Below are 13,405 nucleotides of genomic sequence, written 5' to 3' on the forward strand. Positions count from 1 at the left end.
GTGCGCATATTTCAAAGCCCATAATGCATGTGCGCATGTCCGCAGCCACCCCTCGTTAACGTGTTTACCAGTTCCTACAGCAACCTACATAAAAAACAATTAGGGGTTCCCACGGAGCACCTTGTTAGCGGCAGTTGTTAACCTCTGACCAAAACTACTTCGTCTTTTTCCCATGATGTCGAATCATTAAAGGGGCAGTAAATTAGTTCATAGCAAGAAGCCCCCGAAAACACATATTCTGGAGCCAAAGTGAATTAGGCATTACTTGAAGCCTTTACCTTAAAGACGCAGGATCAGCAAGCTGGAACGTAGTCGGTGGCCCAGTTTGTTCTGGGCCGTGCCAGGGATGACGCCGTGTGGCGAGAGGTCTAGAAGGGTTTATAGCCTGGCACTGGCTTATTCTGCGTATGTGTCTTTGGCTATTTTTGTGTGTTTTCAAAGGTTATAGCAAAGAGATTTTAAGGGCAGGAGGAGGGTGTGTGTTTCAGGGCTACAGAAGGGTGAGTGTGTTCACAGGGAGGGTGGGGTGGTGCGAGGCTGTTGATCTTGGGCTTGAGTCTTAAACAAATGGGCTAGTTCGCTGTGGGAACTGGGGATGTAGTCACTGGGGGAACGTCAGCGTGCTCTATGTCAGATTCTCCAAATTTCTCCAATAGCTAATTATCTCCCACAGCGCCAAAGGAGAGGTTTGGAGGAGCTTTTGTTGTTTTTCTCCTTTAGCGTCTCATGCGCTCTCCCTTCCCTGCTACTTTTTCTTTGGCTGACTGAAAAGTTTGGTGCTGTAGTGGACCCTAAAGGCACAGAAACACAGTAAATTTCTTTTGCTGTTTTTCCAGAGTTTGTTTGCATGCATTTAGCCCCATAGTACCCCTTTAGCCACATAAATGCAGTCCGTAAGCTCCACAGCCTTCATCTCATTTGCATCTCAGACATCTCCTGTAACTAACAAAAACATATTTTCAGCAGCAACATTCCTGGCATGAGAGAAAATTAAATGCAAAAGCAAATCATCTGATTAGCTCATTAACGCCTCGGCCTTTCCTTTTTCTTTTTTTTTTATCAATTTATCGCCTGACAAAGTCGCTTGTCATGAGCTCACTTAACTTCAGGTTGTTTCATGGCTGTCACTGCTTTGTCAGTCTAGACAGAAGCTTTTTCTCTCCTGTCTTGTGATGCTGCATTATTATCAGGACCCAAAGCACCTCTAACATCTGGGAGTAGAGATTAAAGCATCAACAATTCTCTCGGTGTCATCTCTGACATGGCGTGATGAAAGGTCCCTTTGCTCAGCCTCCTGCAGACAGCCCCCATCATTGGCCAGTGTCGTCACAAAGCCTCCGTGTCACAAGCTGCCAGGCCTGTAATGTGAATGCGTTGACAGGAGAGCCGTCAGCTCTCTCCTAAGCCGCCAGGTGCAGAGCAGCATCGGTTCAGTGTTTGGACAAACTTGTTGGCGCTGTGTGTACTGTACTTTTGCTGAACTGTACAACTCTCCCAGGGTTTGATCCTGGTTTAGGTTCACACTCTAATTCCTTGGTCAGCCATTTCCCTTATCTCTTTCACCATCTTCTCCTTTTGTTGTTTCATGTTCTTTACGCTTTCTGTACTCCTGTGTTTCTGCTTGTTTATACAACTGTCTCCCTTCCCCCGTTTCATCTCCCCAGTCTGTGTCTTAAGAGATTCCGATCTCGCTGACGCTGACTGAAAAGGGGACGGACACTGTGAAGACCCCCAGATCCCCAGCCAAGCGAGCCGCTCATTTCTCATGCTTTTTTCCCCCCCTACTCTTTCTTCTTCTCTCCAGATTGACTGTCTTCAGATTTGCTTTTCCTCTCTGCACTATCTCATCAGGAAAGTCATCTGCCTGAGCCAATTTTTCCCTCTTTAGGTGCTCACCTGCAGCACGAGTGTGGGAAACTGCCCTTTCACAAGTTATCTTTACACAGGCTTAGGTTATCGCAACACTTTCATTGACCTTTCATTGGTAATTATGCATACAAAAGGCTTTTGATGCAGATACAGCTTAGATGAGGTCGCTCTTCAGGGGGCTCTTTTCTTTTTTGTTTTTTTAATGTGTATAATGACAGCTGTTTCATTTTCAAGCCATCCTTTATTTCTGCTGATGCCAGCTCTGAAGTTAGAGCATCTGTCAATCCTCTGTAACGGTTTCATCTCGGGGACCCTTAGCCTGCCCCTAGTGTTTGCACCGAGAACAGCACAGTAACGTCTATATCAGCCGTTTCTCAAACCATGCACCCCAGTGAGGTGCTCACGCTGATGGCTGCTGAGTGGAAAAAGACATAAAAATTTCAAATAAAAGAGGAGATGGCTGTTACAGTAAAACACGGAGGGATTATGCGTCAGGAACAGGAACGCCTTCTAGAAATAAGCTTTGGCTGACAGAGCGGTCCTGTGTTACCATCTCAGAGGTATTTACAAGAGCGATTACTGTGATTATTATTTCAACAATACCTTGCAATGCTCTTTCATAGGCTGCCAGCCGTTGCAAGGATAGGGAGGGCCTGCCAACATCACCGGACTGGGAATTTGTGTAGGAGCTCCATAGGAAGGCAGAGCGGAGGGAGGGGGAGGAGAGAGAGAAAGAGATGCAGTGGTAGAAGAAGAGACAAAGGACACAGTTCAAAAGGGCTTCTTTCTTTTTGGAAAGGTCGCACAATGCACTTCTGCTAACATGATTTTGTCCTTTTCTCTCTCTGCAGCTCCCACGGAGCCTTTGCTGTGCAAATTTGCCGACGGAGGGCAGAAGAAACGCCAAAGCCAGAGCAAGTACCCTCAGAATGGAAGGCCGTGGCACAGAGAAGGCGAGGTAAGATGTTACGCCAGTGTTTATTTTTCTCACTCGCAACTGGAAAAAAACTCTTCCACAGGGTTTTGGTGTAGCACAATTCATGAAATAGTAAATCACATAAAGATTTCTTCGGCAAATGCCTCTCTTTACATACACCTCCTTTAGGTTTGCTGGTGATTTAAACTATATTTATATATATATATAGATTTTATATATAGATTTTATCTCACCTGGAAGCTAAATTCACAAATAAAATAGCAATAAAATTGAGTAAATGTGCTAAAAACTATATAAGCTGCTATTCGGATGAGTTGACAAAATAACACCGCTCACTTACACTCCACTAACTACTGTAGCACCACATCTCTAGATGACCATCTGAGGTAGTGGTATTTCTAAGAAATGGCTCCACCCTGCTCACAAGGGATGAGAAGAAGTTGGCTAAAACATCTGGCAGAATGTAAAGTATTACCGCCTGCCATTTGTATTTACTATCATGTATGGAGATGTTTTCAAAAAGAGAAAAGAAAAATAGCCCACATATCGATCAAATTGTCTCCAGATGTATATGTGCTGTCATGTAAATTGCATCTCAAGCCTCACTGAGTGCATATATTTCCACCATACAGCAGAATGCTGGGAAACCTGAAACTGGAAACGGTATGGTAACATGTAGATACGAGGTTAAAATCTTTTCTTAGACTACCAACAGGATATACTGGAAAGGACGAACAGAGGAGACAAGTACGCGACTGCTTTAGACGGGACTATATAGAAGAGACAGAATGCACACACACGTGCAGCTGCACATGCTCAGTCTGACAATTGTGCTGAAACTGCAAGTTACAGGAGGAAAGATGGAATGTTTGTCCTTCAAGAAAAACTCTCCATACGTCTTAGTGTGTGCTGCAGACGCAGTTTGTGAGTATGTGTGAAGAAGTAGGTGGAGGATACAGTTTCATCTCTCATCCAAGTGATTTCTTCATCTCAGATTCATGATTGTCAGAAGATTGCCTCCTCCTCTTTTTAGCGATGGTTGCTCCCTTTCCACATTCAAATGGCCTCCTTTACTCCCCGCTCAAACCAGGAGCCATACCTGCCCAGGATGTGTGCACGTCCTCATCATTGAAGGAATAGCCACTGGCCTGTAGGTGGATGAGGTAGCTCTTCTGTGTTTTGCCATGACTACATCTTTCACTGTGTTACAAAGCTTGAATTGCAGCCATTCTCCAAGTCTCTGTGAACAATTATCATGGCCATCGACCAATGGTCATGACAACAATCATGAAACTGAGCTCATGGCTCACTGTTAGTCCATGGTGCTACTTTTGGTGGTTATGCAACTGAACTGTTTATAAGGTTGAGGAAAGCTGCAGTCAGCTGAGATTGAAGAAGTCAGCTGGAAGAGTGAGGAAACATTCCTCCCACTGAAAACACTTCGTCCAGATGAACAGAATCAACTTTCCGGGATTTCCTTCACTGAATTATTGAGCATGCATTAAGACGTAGGTGTTGTATTCCCTACACAGGCTGTGTGTGTGTGTGTGTGTGTGTGTGTGTGTGTGTGTGTGTGTGTGTGTGTGTGTGTGTGTGTGTGTGTGTGTGTGTGTGTGTGTGTGTGTGTGTGTGTCCATCACATGTTCAGTAGGCCTAACACCTATAAACCAATGAAGCGTGTTTCACCTAAATCACATTGCTACATCCCCTCAGGCCCACACATTGACAGGTTGGCAGGGTCAGCTCGGTGAGATGACTGTGTATGTGGGAGTGATCAGATGCTTCCTTTTAAAGGAGACGGATGCAGCCTAAATAGACACAAACATTTATTCATTTTGCTATAATGCATTCTTTGCATTGCATACAGACACTTGACCTTCGACGTGATATATTAGCCTGTAAAATATGTTTACTAATTCGCTTTACCAGGTCCTTAGATTTCTCTGTGATTATAATTGTGCCTTAATTGCTACACTTTTGAAATGACAACACTAAAAATGAACATTTTGGACAAATATGTTTGCTAATTAGTGTAAAGTTTTTAGCAGATTGGGTTTTCAGCGTATCTCAGGGCTTTTTAAACAAGAAGAGACTTGAGGAAAAAAGGAAAAACTAGAGACTCAGAGTTTCTTAAGAATTCTGAGTTCACCCAGAGGCTGAGCTAAAAGCTCATAAGAAGAATATTTACTTAGTTTTCTGTCCTTCAAATTCAATTCAAAAAAGATGCTGTAAGTGTCTCAGCATGAAACTTTCACTATTGTCGTCCCGTACCTTCCTTTGCATCATAACCCTCTCCTCCCCTCCGCAATTCACAAAAAGTGAGGTATAAATGTGGGTTTAGGGAGACTTGAGCTTCGGTTTACTTTAGTTTTTATTGTTTTAAAGCTGCTCATCAAATTTATGTGTTTGAACATAATTTCACTCCAACAGATTTCCCAGAACCCTGTACCAAGAAAATAAGTTCTGCAGATTTACACCCACTGCATGCATCCAATATTAAAGCCTCTTGAGAATAAATAATTGGTTTTTGTATTGATTCATCTCCAGTTTTTTGTGAACTGCATTTTTCTGTGTACATTCTGTGGCATTTAAAGGCACCTTTGTGCTTTATTTCATTTTCTGTCAAACTTTAAGTTTGGAAATCGTAGAAATGCCACCCTGTTTTATCAGTTCTGAAAAGGACTTGAGAAATGAGAGCAAATTAAAAAATATATCTTCTTGTATTGTCTTAAAGCATGATTGCGTAATTAGTTTTTCTATTTTAAGCTCAGACCAGCTAAAAAAGTATTTGAGAATGAGGTGGTTTAATATGAAAACGACTGTTTGGTGTGTAAAGACGACATCATATAGAGGTTAAACAACAGCAACATGATACAGACTGCTGACCTAACATTCGCTTTGATACATTATGCTGATGTTGAGAGCTAATAATAGACCTTTGTGCTTACATCTGGTAAGAATAGGCATCTATATAATCTTGACTTTGCTATACAGTGTTGCTTACAGATTTGGGAGACAGAGGCAGCAGACTTATCATCATTCATGGCAGGTCTTGGGTCGGGGAAAGGTATACTGCTGTATGGGCTTTGTGTCACATCTGTGTCTTTGCTGAGCTCCCTTGGGATGCCAGCAACAGCCAGAGTTAGGTGACCTTACAGTTTTCTTAAGAAAATCTGTTCTTCTCTACAGACTGCATTTACACGTGAGTCACATCCTGTCCAATGTTTGGGTGATTACTCAAAGCATTATACGGTGCTCGTTACTTTTCTTAAAAATAATGCTGTTTGTTACTTGATTATTTCCGAGAGAAAGTCATTAGTTATACTACTTGCAACGTTACCAGCGTTACCCAAAATGTACTGTCACATAGTTACAAGTTGTTTTTAAACCTTAGGCTACAGTTCCACATGCGGATGAAAATCTCTGTGTTATTGAGGGAGTCTGCAAACACTCAGCTTTAACATCACTCTGGGCTCTTTGCTAGTTTTTTGTTAGCATGCTGTCTGTGCAGATGTTTGCAAAGAGCCCGTGTTGTGTTAGCTGTATAATGCAGTTGTTTCTGTTGTTAGTGAAGTCTGCACTCTACCACCGTGCTCTTGTCTTTTCCTGTGGTATTTCCAGTCCTCAAAAGTTGTACATCCCTCCACCGTTTTCTTCCTCCCTGCACCCAAACCGAAATCAACTTAAGGAAAACAAACAGTTTTGTTGATAGAAGAAATTTGTAATGAACCTTTGTTTAGTACAGTAATTCTGGTAAATGACTGCATTACTGAAGAACTGTAATATGATTACAGTAATGCATTACTTTGGAAAGCATTACAGCCAACATTGATCACAATGCAACTCAGATCACCTGCAGATAAAGTCTGGTTGATCTAAAACTGTGATACTGCAGTGCATTCTGCGTACATTTACACTTAGAATAAAGTGGATGGCCCTTAGAAGCATGTGTGTGCCTCTGTGTGGTCATTGATCAGCTGTGGGCAGGGGAGATGGGAGATGGCCATCACATGTTAGTCTGTTTATAAGAACTGAGGCCATTCCTCACTCCGCTCCCTGTGGCAGACAGATGAAGCGAAGCAACAGCCTACGCCATCCATTACTGTCTCTTCCGACATGTCTCTCTACCTTCTCCTTCTACAGTATAGATCTCACTCTACCGCCATCTTTAGCTTTCCATCACTCTTCCCCCTTTTCCTCCACCCATATTTAAACACTCCCTCCTCACAGCTTCTTTCTCTTCCATTTTGTCTACTGTCTCCTCTTCCTGTGTTTGAAGTCTTCCCAGATCCCACAGCAACATATGGAGAGAGAAAGAGCAAGTGACTCACTGAGACTAAGAGAGAGGGAACACATTGCATGATCAGTCAGGAGTTACAAGGGGTTGAGTGCTGCAGGGTGGCTGGTGGTGAGGATTGAGAAATATATGACAGATTTTCTTGTAAACTACCCAAAGTGGGAGTCTAGAAAGTGCTGTCTCTCGCTGTCTCATGCTGACAAACATATTAGTCACTGCATTTTTTTTCTTCCACCACACATTCGCGCGCCTAGCGCCATGGGTGCTCATTCTTCTCTCTCTGTCTCTCTCTCTTCACATCCTAACTCTTTTACACCAACACACACTCCTACACACACGCACATAAAAACTTTCAAAGTCACACTTCTCAAGCACCTACTCTAGGGGAATGAGTGTGGATGAAAAAAAAAACATCCGGCTTTCCAGTCTGTGTGAAAGCTTGACAGATGTCCCTGTGTGTGTTTGTGTGTGTAGCCACAAGGCAGAAGAAGCAAATGTGTGTATAGCAGGCAAAAAATTAAGGGAGGGAGCGGGTCAGCGTGTGTGAGGACACAGAGACGATGACTCGACTTGGTTTTCCTGTGGTTTTTGGAAGGAGTTGGCGGGTCATCCTTGGGGCACGGAGTGGGGATGTGGAGCTGTTTTCATGAACACCAAAAAACATTGGGAGAATCGAGTCGAAGCTGCCCTTACTCCTATGCAGTACACGGCAAGAGATTTATCAGATGAGCTGGGTCCTAATTACTAGAAATATTCAGCTCGGTTTAGGCGAAGGAGCTGCCTGCAGAAGGAAGTTCACATGGTCTCACACTTTTATCTGCACTGCTCCATATCCATGCTCTTGGACAGATTTTGTACTAGAAAGCTGGCAGTGTAAAGACTTGCTAATGTTTGCCAAACATTTTCATTCTTTTGTGCAGGGTAATGTCTAGAAAGCCTCAGGGTTGTGGTGCATCTTTGAAAACGGCTTTCAAAATATGATTTAAGCACAAGAAAATAAACACAACTAGCTGTTGAGCTGTCTTTTATTAGACTAAAATTTAGCTGCTCCTCCTTCTTGTTGTTGTTGAGAGTTAAAAAGTTGTGAACTTTTTCAGCTTCTGAAGGGCGCCCAGGTGTCAGAATAAGTATGAAAACCACTTCTGCAACAGGAAAGAACAGGTGACGTCTTTAAAACCGCTAGTGTAGGCTGTCCTCACATTTTTAACTCTGTTAAACACAATTTTGCATACATGCATTTTCATACATAATATGCTAAAAAAAAAAAAAGCTGCTTTATTGCCATGATAAAATGCATTCACATTTTCACTGAGACTACATTAGTATAATTCATTTTGTAAACCCTAGAGCACAGTTGAAATGATATTGATGCAAAATAATTCTTCACAACTCGCTAAACTTGATAACTTGAATTAATGATTGACTACAGAAAGAAACAACTGAGTCATACTCTATGGCTTTTTCATGAGTTTGGAGCCATCTGTCACTGTGCTACATTTTGGGATTTTACTGTGGGTACAGTAGGGCATATTTATCGTTTTACATTTACATAGAAGGGAGAACATATTCTAGTGGAAAATACATGGTACAGTAAGTCTTATTTACTGCATAAGCATGAAAAAACGGCCACTTGGTCTTCGAAAGTCAGGTCTGTTCATGGGAGCTTCTATCAGGGCCAAGCTTTGTTCACGGGGTCTGTACAGCATTAAAGTCAAGTTTTTTTCTGCAGTCTTGGATCAAGCTAAGACGGATACACAGTCTGTCTGTGTCTTTTCCTTTCCTCTCATTTTGACGGAGCCAAAAGCTAACTGCATCAGTAATCAGTCACTGGCTATGCAGGGTCCTCCGGTCAGGAGCTTCTCTGCTGTGGAATTCATCAACACGCGGAACCAAGGGCAGCACTTAGGGGAGTTATCAGCCTCACCGAGACAGCTGGCCATGTCTGCCGCTGCTATTAGCGAGCATGGGAACACACATTCGCGCACGCAAACATGCTGACAGGCGTGCAATGCAACTCTCTTGATCTTGGATTTCATGTAAAGGGAGAGTATAAATACATGCACAGAGACCTTTGCATGTATGGATTTACAGAAAGAGATGTTCACAGATGCAAAACCAAATTTAAAGTAGAAAATAATTACAAAGCGCATGGACTGAGTGGCTGCATTCGGCCTTTACAGCTTGATATAAAACGTCTCTGAAAGCCTTTTACAACCAGTTGTGTAAATACACAAAATTAGACACAAAGGTCCGTCCATGCCTGCATCCCTACACATCCCTAGTTTAAGCAAGGACATTGTCATTTGGTGGAGAGTCTGTGTTTTTGCTCACTCTCGAGGGCTCGGTCCAGGCTCACTGATCCCCTTGGACCTCTGAGCCACTATTCCCTTAACTGTATAGCTCAGTGTAGGTAGCCCTCTGGGGGAACAAGGGCAAAAGACTTACAGGAAGATGGGAGGGGTAGATTAAGAGATGAGGGGAGTGAGGAACGGAGAGAGAGAAAGGAGAACACAAGATGTTGAAGAAGAAAAGGAGTGGGAGGGAGGGCAAAGTGAGGGAAAGGAAGGGCAAAAAATGAGTGTGTGTGTGTAAATGTGTAGTGTGTGCATGTGTGTATGCTGATGAAATCTGCCATCCTCAGCAGCCTCCTGTTAAAAGAAATCGGATTAGCTCTCCTCGGGGGGAGAGAACCTTCAGGAATGCAGATGAAGGATTGCGGCACACAGGTTTCTCTCCTGGACTCTAAAAAAGGGCCTCACACAATCACACGCAGACACACACTCATGGATAGGTTTGCTGTCACACACTTACCTAGACACATGTACACACACCATCACAACAAGGAACTCAGTTTTCCACTCATTCTCTTTTCTCTCCAAAGGCCATTTCTTTATTTCCTCTCATTCATAAAAACACGATGATACGTGGTTGAAATAGAAAAGCGCGTCTTCGATACTAATTCACTTTGTCCTATTGACTAAGCTTTCCCTCACATTGGCTTTGTCACTTGTCAGTTTTTCCACTTTGAAATGAGATGATTTGGATTTGATTTCATTTGTTTTGGACAAAAACAATCAGGATCTTAATCAAGTTATTCTTCGAGTACAATAAATGTACAGCAAATTATCTTGGTCACAATAGTGCAGGAGTATATCAACGGCATTGCCTTTGACATACAGGTGACATACAAGTAGCCCGTACGGGGAAAACACTGTGATTTAGAGGTAGCAGAAGTGGTTAAATGTACAGAAAATTACTCTGTGACCTTCTTGAATACTTAGCTGGACAAAGACGTGATTTATATAGTTTTGCCTCTGTGCATCACCACAGTGAACGTGAAATCAAACAATTATAATGCAATTGAAGGGCAAACATTCAACTTTACATCAAGGAATCTCACAAAAATTTCGCATGGACTGTTTAGGAATTACAGCATGACACATGTATGCTTTGGATTCGGCGGTTTCTCTCCTTGTCTGTATTTTTCCATATTGGTTTCATCTGTCCAAAGAATTTTTCCACAACTGTGCAGCCTCTTTTAGATGTTTTTTTGGCAAATCCTAATCTGGCCTTCCTGTTCTTGAGCGTAATCAGTGGCTTGTTGTAAACTCTCTGCATTTACATTTGTGTTGATTGTAGACCTTGACAAAAAATACACCTATTACCTTGAGTGTTCTTGGCTTGGTTAGATGTTTGATGTTGTTTTTCCGCAGCTATGGAAGTGCCTCTGTCATCATACACTTTGTTGTGTGGTCTTTCAGACCTTTTGCTCTGGCCAAGTGCGTTCCTTCTTTTTAAGAATGTACCACTCCTAATGTTTCTGCTGTCTGTCTGATAGATTTATTGTAGTTTTTGATTATGAGGATGGCCTCGCTCAACTTCAGATATTATGTCTGTTTCATTTGTTATTGAATAATAACAGAGTAAGCCTCATGTGGCCTTGAAAACTGCGTTTATGCAACAACTTTGTAAAACCCCTTGAATTAGAGTTCAAAGTCTGCACTTAAGTCCTATACAATTAAATAATTGTGGTGGTCTATAAAGTTAAAACTACAAAAATTATATTTTTGTCCAACAAATTATGGCTCTAACTGTATTTCACAGAAGTACATTCGATCAGCAAAGCCATCAGTGTCCGACTTACGACAACATATAAACATATAAATAAGAGACACTTTAAAAGGGTTAAATGCAGCTTGAAATCATGTCACCAAATTTATGGAAGAACATCTTTTGTAAAAAGAAGGACAAGACATTGATCAAACTGTGTTCCAGCCACAGTCTTCTCTTTGGCTTTGTTTAGGTCATTATTGAAAAGTAGGCTTAAAACAAAAGTGTTGACCACTTCTTTCTGTGTGTTTTGCTGCTTCGCTGCAAATCGCCATTCCTCATTTTTGTCTGTCAGTAAATATCAGAAACTGGCTTCTCACTTAGAGTGAGATTGATTGCTTTTGTTGCCTTCTCCTTTTTACTACAGCAGATGACACTACATTGTCACACTGAAAAAACTGATATAAAAGGTGGTAATGTAGGACAAGTTGTCACATTTTCTTTTGCTTCAGCATTTTAATATTACTTCCCATACTGTATGAATCTTGATAGGCCGTATAATTTGTTGTTGTTTTTTCTCTTTCAGACTGGCATGGCGTTAACATATGATCCTGCTGCAATGCAGAATGGGTAAGACTTGATCTATCCTTGGCACCAGCTAATACACTCGCCTCCTGGCTCATAGAACCCCAGTCGATACTACTGTCATACACAAAGATTAATGTAGTGTCTGCACTTTGTTACTGTTTGATTAAGGAAATCTATATGGAGTTCAGATATCGGTTTTCACTGGTGAGGTCAGGTGAGAAATGGCGAGTGTGTGTGTGTGTGTGTGTGTGTGTGTGTCTGTCTTTGGATACTCAGATATGTGTGTCTTCATGTCATGGTGCTGTGGAAATAAATGACCCGGCGTCATGTTTTATTTTTCCCCACGGTGCTGAGACAGGAAGGAGAATGCTGAGGCTCCCCTTTATCTCCCTCTGTCCTCAGTCATTCACAGGAAGCACCTCACTCCCAATTCCTAAACCACTTATCCTCCAGTGAGTCAGTCTCAACCAAAACACAACACTGGATGAATAGCATCACTCATTACATACGCCCTGCAATGTAAAAGCCTACTTCAGTATAAATCCCTCAACTTATGATCCCAAAGATACAAAACTGCGAGAGAAAGAGAAAAATGTGTCGCTCTCAGCACCTTGAACCAGATTTTTTAGAGGGCAATAAAAACAATATACATAAATAATCATTCTCTAGAAAAGAAGAAAAATAACGTAAAACAAAAAACGTAATGCATAGTTTAAAAAAATGCTACTTTACATTTCTTACAGGTACATAAATAGTTCAAATTCAAATTGGTGAATTTAGTGCTGTATATAATTATAATGCAAATTACCCATAATTAATGCATATATATATTATTGAGGGACTTAATTTACATGTCCTCCTCAGTGTTAATATTTGCATAAAATGTAACTGTATACTTTCAGAAACCAAAAGCAAAAAGACGTTTAGAAAAACTGAAACACTGCACACGATCCCAGCGTTGGGTGAAAACTAATGTAGCTCCTTCCTTTGTCATAAACTGACCTTTTATATTTAATCAAGCTGCCAAAGTTTCCAAACTACTAAGCAAACTACACAACATCACTTTTATGTGTCATTCACATTCATTGAAATCATTTTACATTTTGCACAATCTGACATGGATAATAAAACAATGAAAACTCTGTTTTTGAGCTGCTGGTGTTTGACTCACATTTTCACAACACCGGACTGTTAAAGTCAAACTATAATGTGGTCGCCGTTGATGCTGTATGTAGTGATTTCAAGGCTCGTTACAGAATTAGTGTTGGCCTGTCCTTGGCCAGTATTATGATTTTCATCAATTGTTGCTGAGACTGTTGGACATCCCGCTTAACCTCCCAGGGGATCTCGGGGAGATTCAGCACCTTTAGATGTTCAGCATTAAAATAAAGTCTTTCAATTACACAAAGAAGGTCTCCAAGTACACAGAAAAAGATTTCCTTGACTATATCCCAGTGTTGAGTGCATCGGTAATCCGTTGCAGATATGGCCGTCCATCAGCTGTCCAGCGTATTATTATTGCTCTATTAAGTAAATTCCAGTATGAGAACTAAGCCAAATATTCAGAAGTTGAAACTAAAGTTTAAGCAAGCAGACCAAAAGAAACCACACCATGAGAAGAGTGACACATCAAGCTTGCCTCACTGAGAAATAGAAAAGCAACA

The 13,405-nt window shown here is 41.5% G+C and overlaps 1 protein-coding gene across 4 annotated transcripts in view; it reads left to right on the plus strand.

The window, feature by feature from the left end:
• LOC309698512 (RNA-binding motif, single-stranded-interacting protein 3) overlaps positions 1-13,405 on the plus strand; it is a 296,725-nt gene that overhangs the window by 251,170 nt on the left and 32,150 nt on the right. For all 4 annotated transcript variants that reach the window (XM_082521018.1, XM_082521020.1, XM_082521019.1 and 1 more), the window contains 2 exons: positions 2,721-2,827; positions 11,740-11,783. In XM_082521018.1, coding sequence (XP_082377144.1) covers positions 2,721-2,827; positions 11,740-11,783 — 151 coding nt within the window. The remainder of the gene's footprint in view (positions 1-2,720; positions 2,828-11,739; positions 11,784-13,405) is intronic.

This window comes from Aulonocara stuartgranti (genome assembly GCF_965226115.1).
Source record: "Aulonocara stuartgranti genome assembly, chromosome: 22".
In the NCBI taxonomy this organism is placed as follows: Eukaryota; Metazoa; Chordata; class Actinopteri; order Cichliformes; family Cichlidae; genus Aulonocara; species Aulonocara stuartgranti.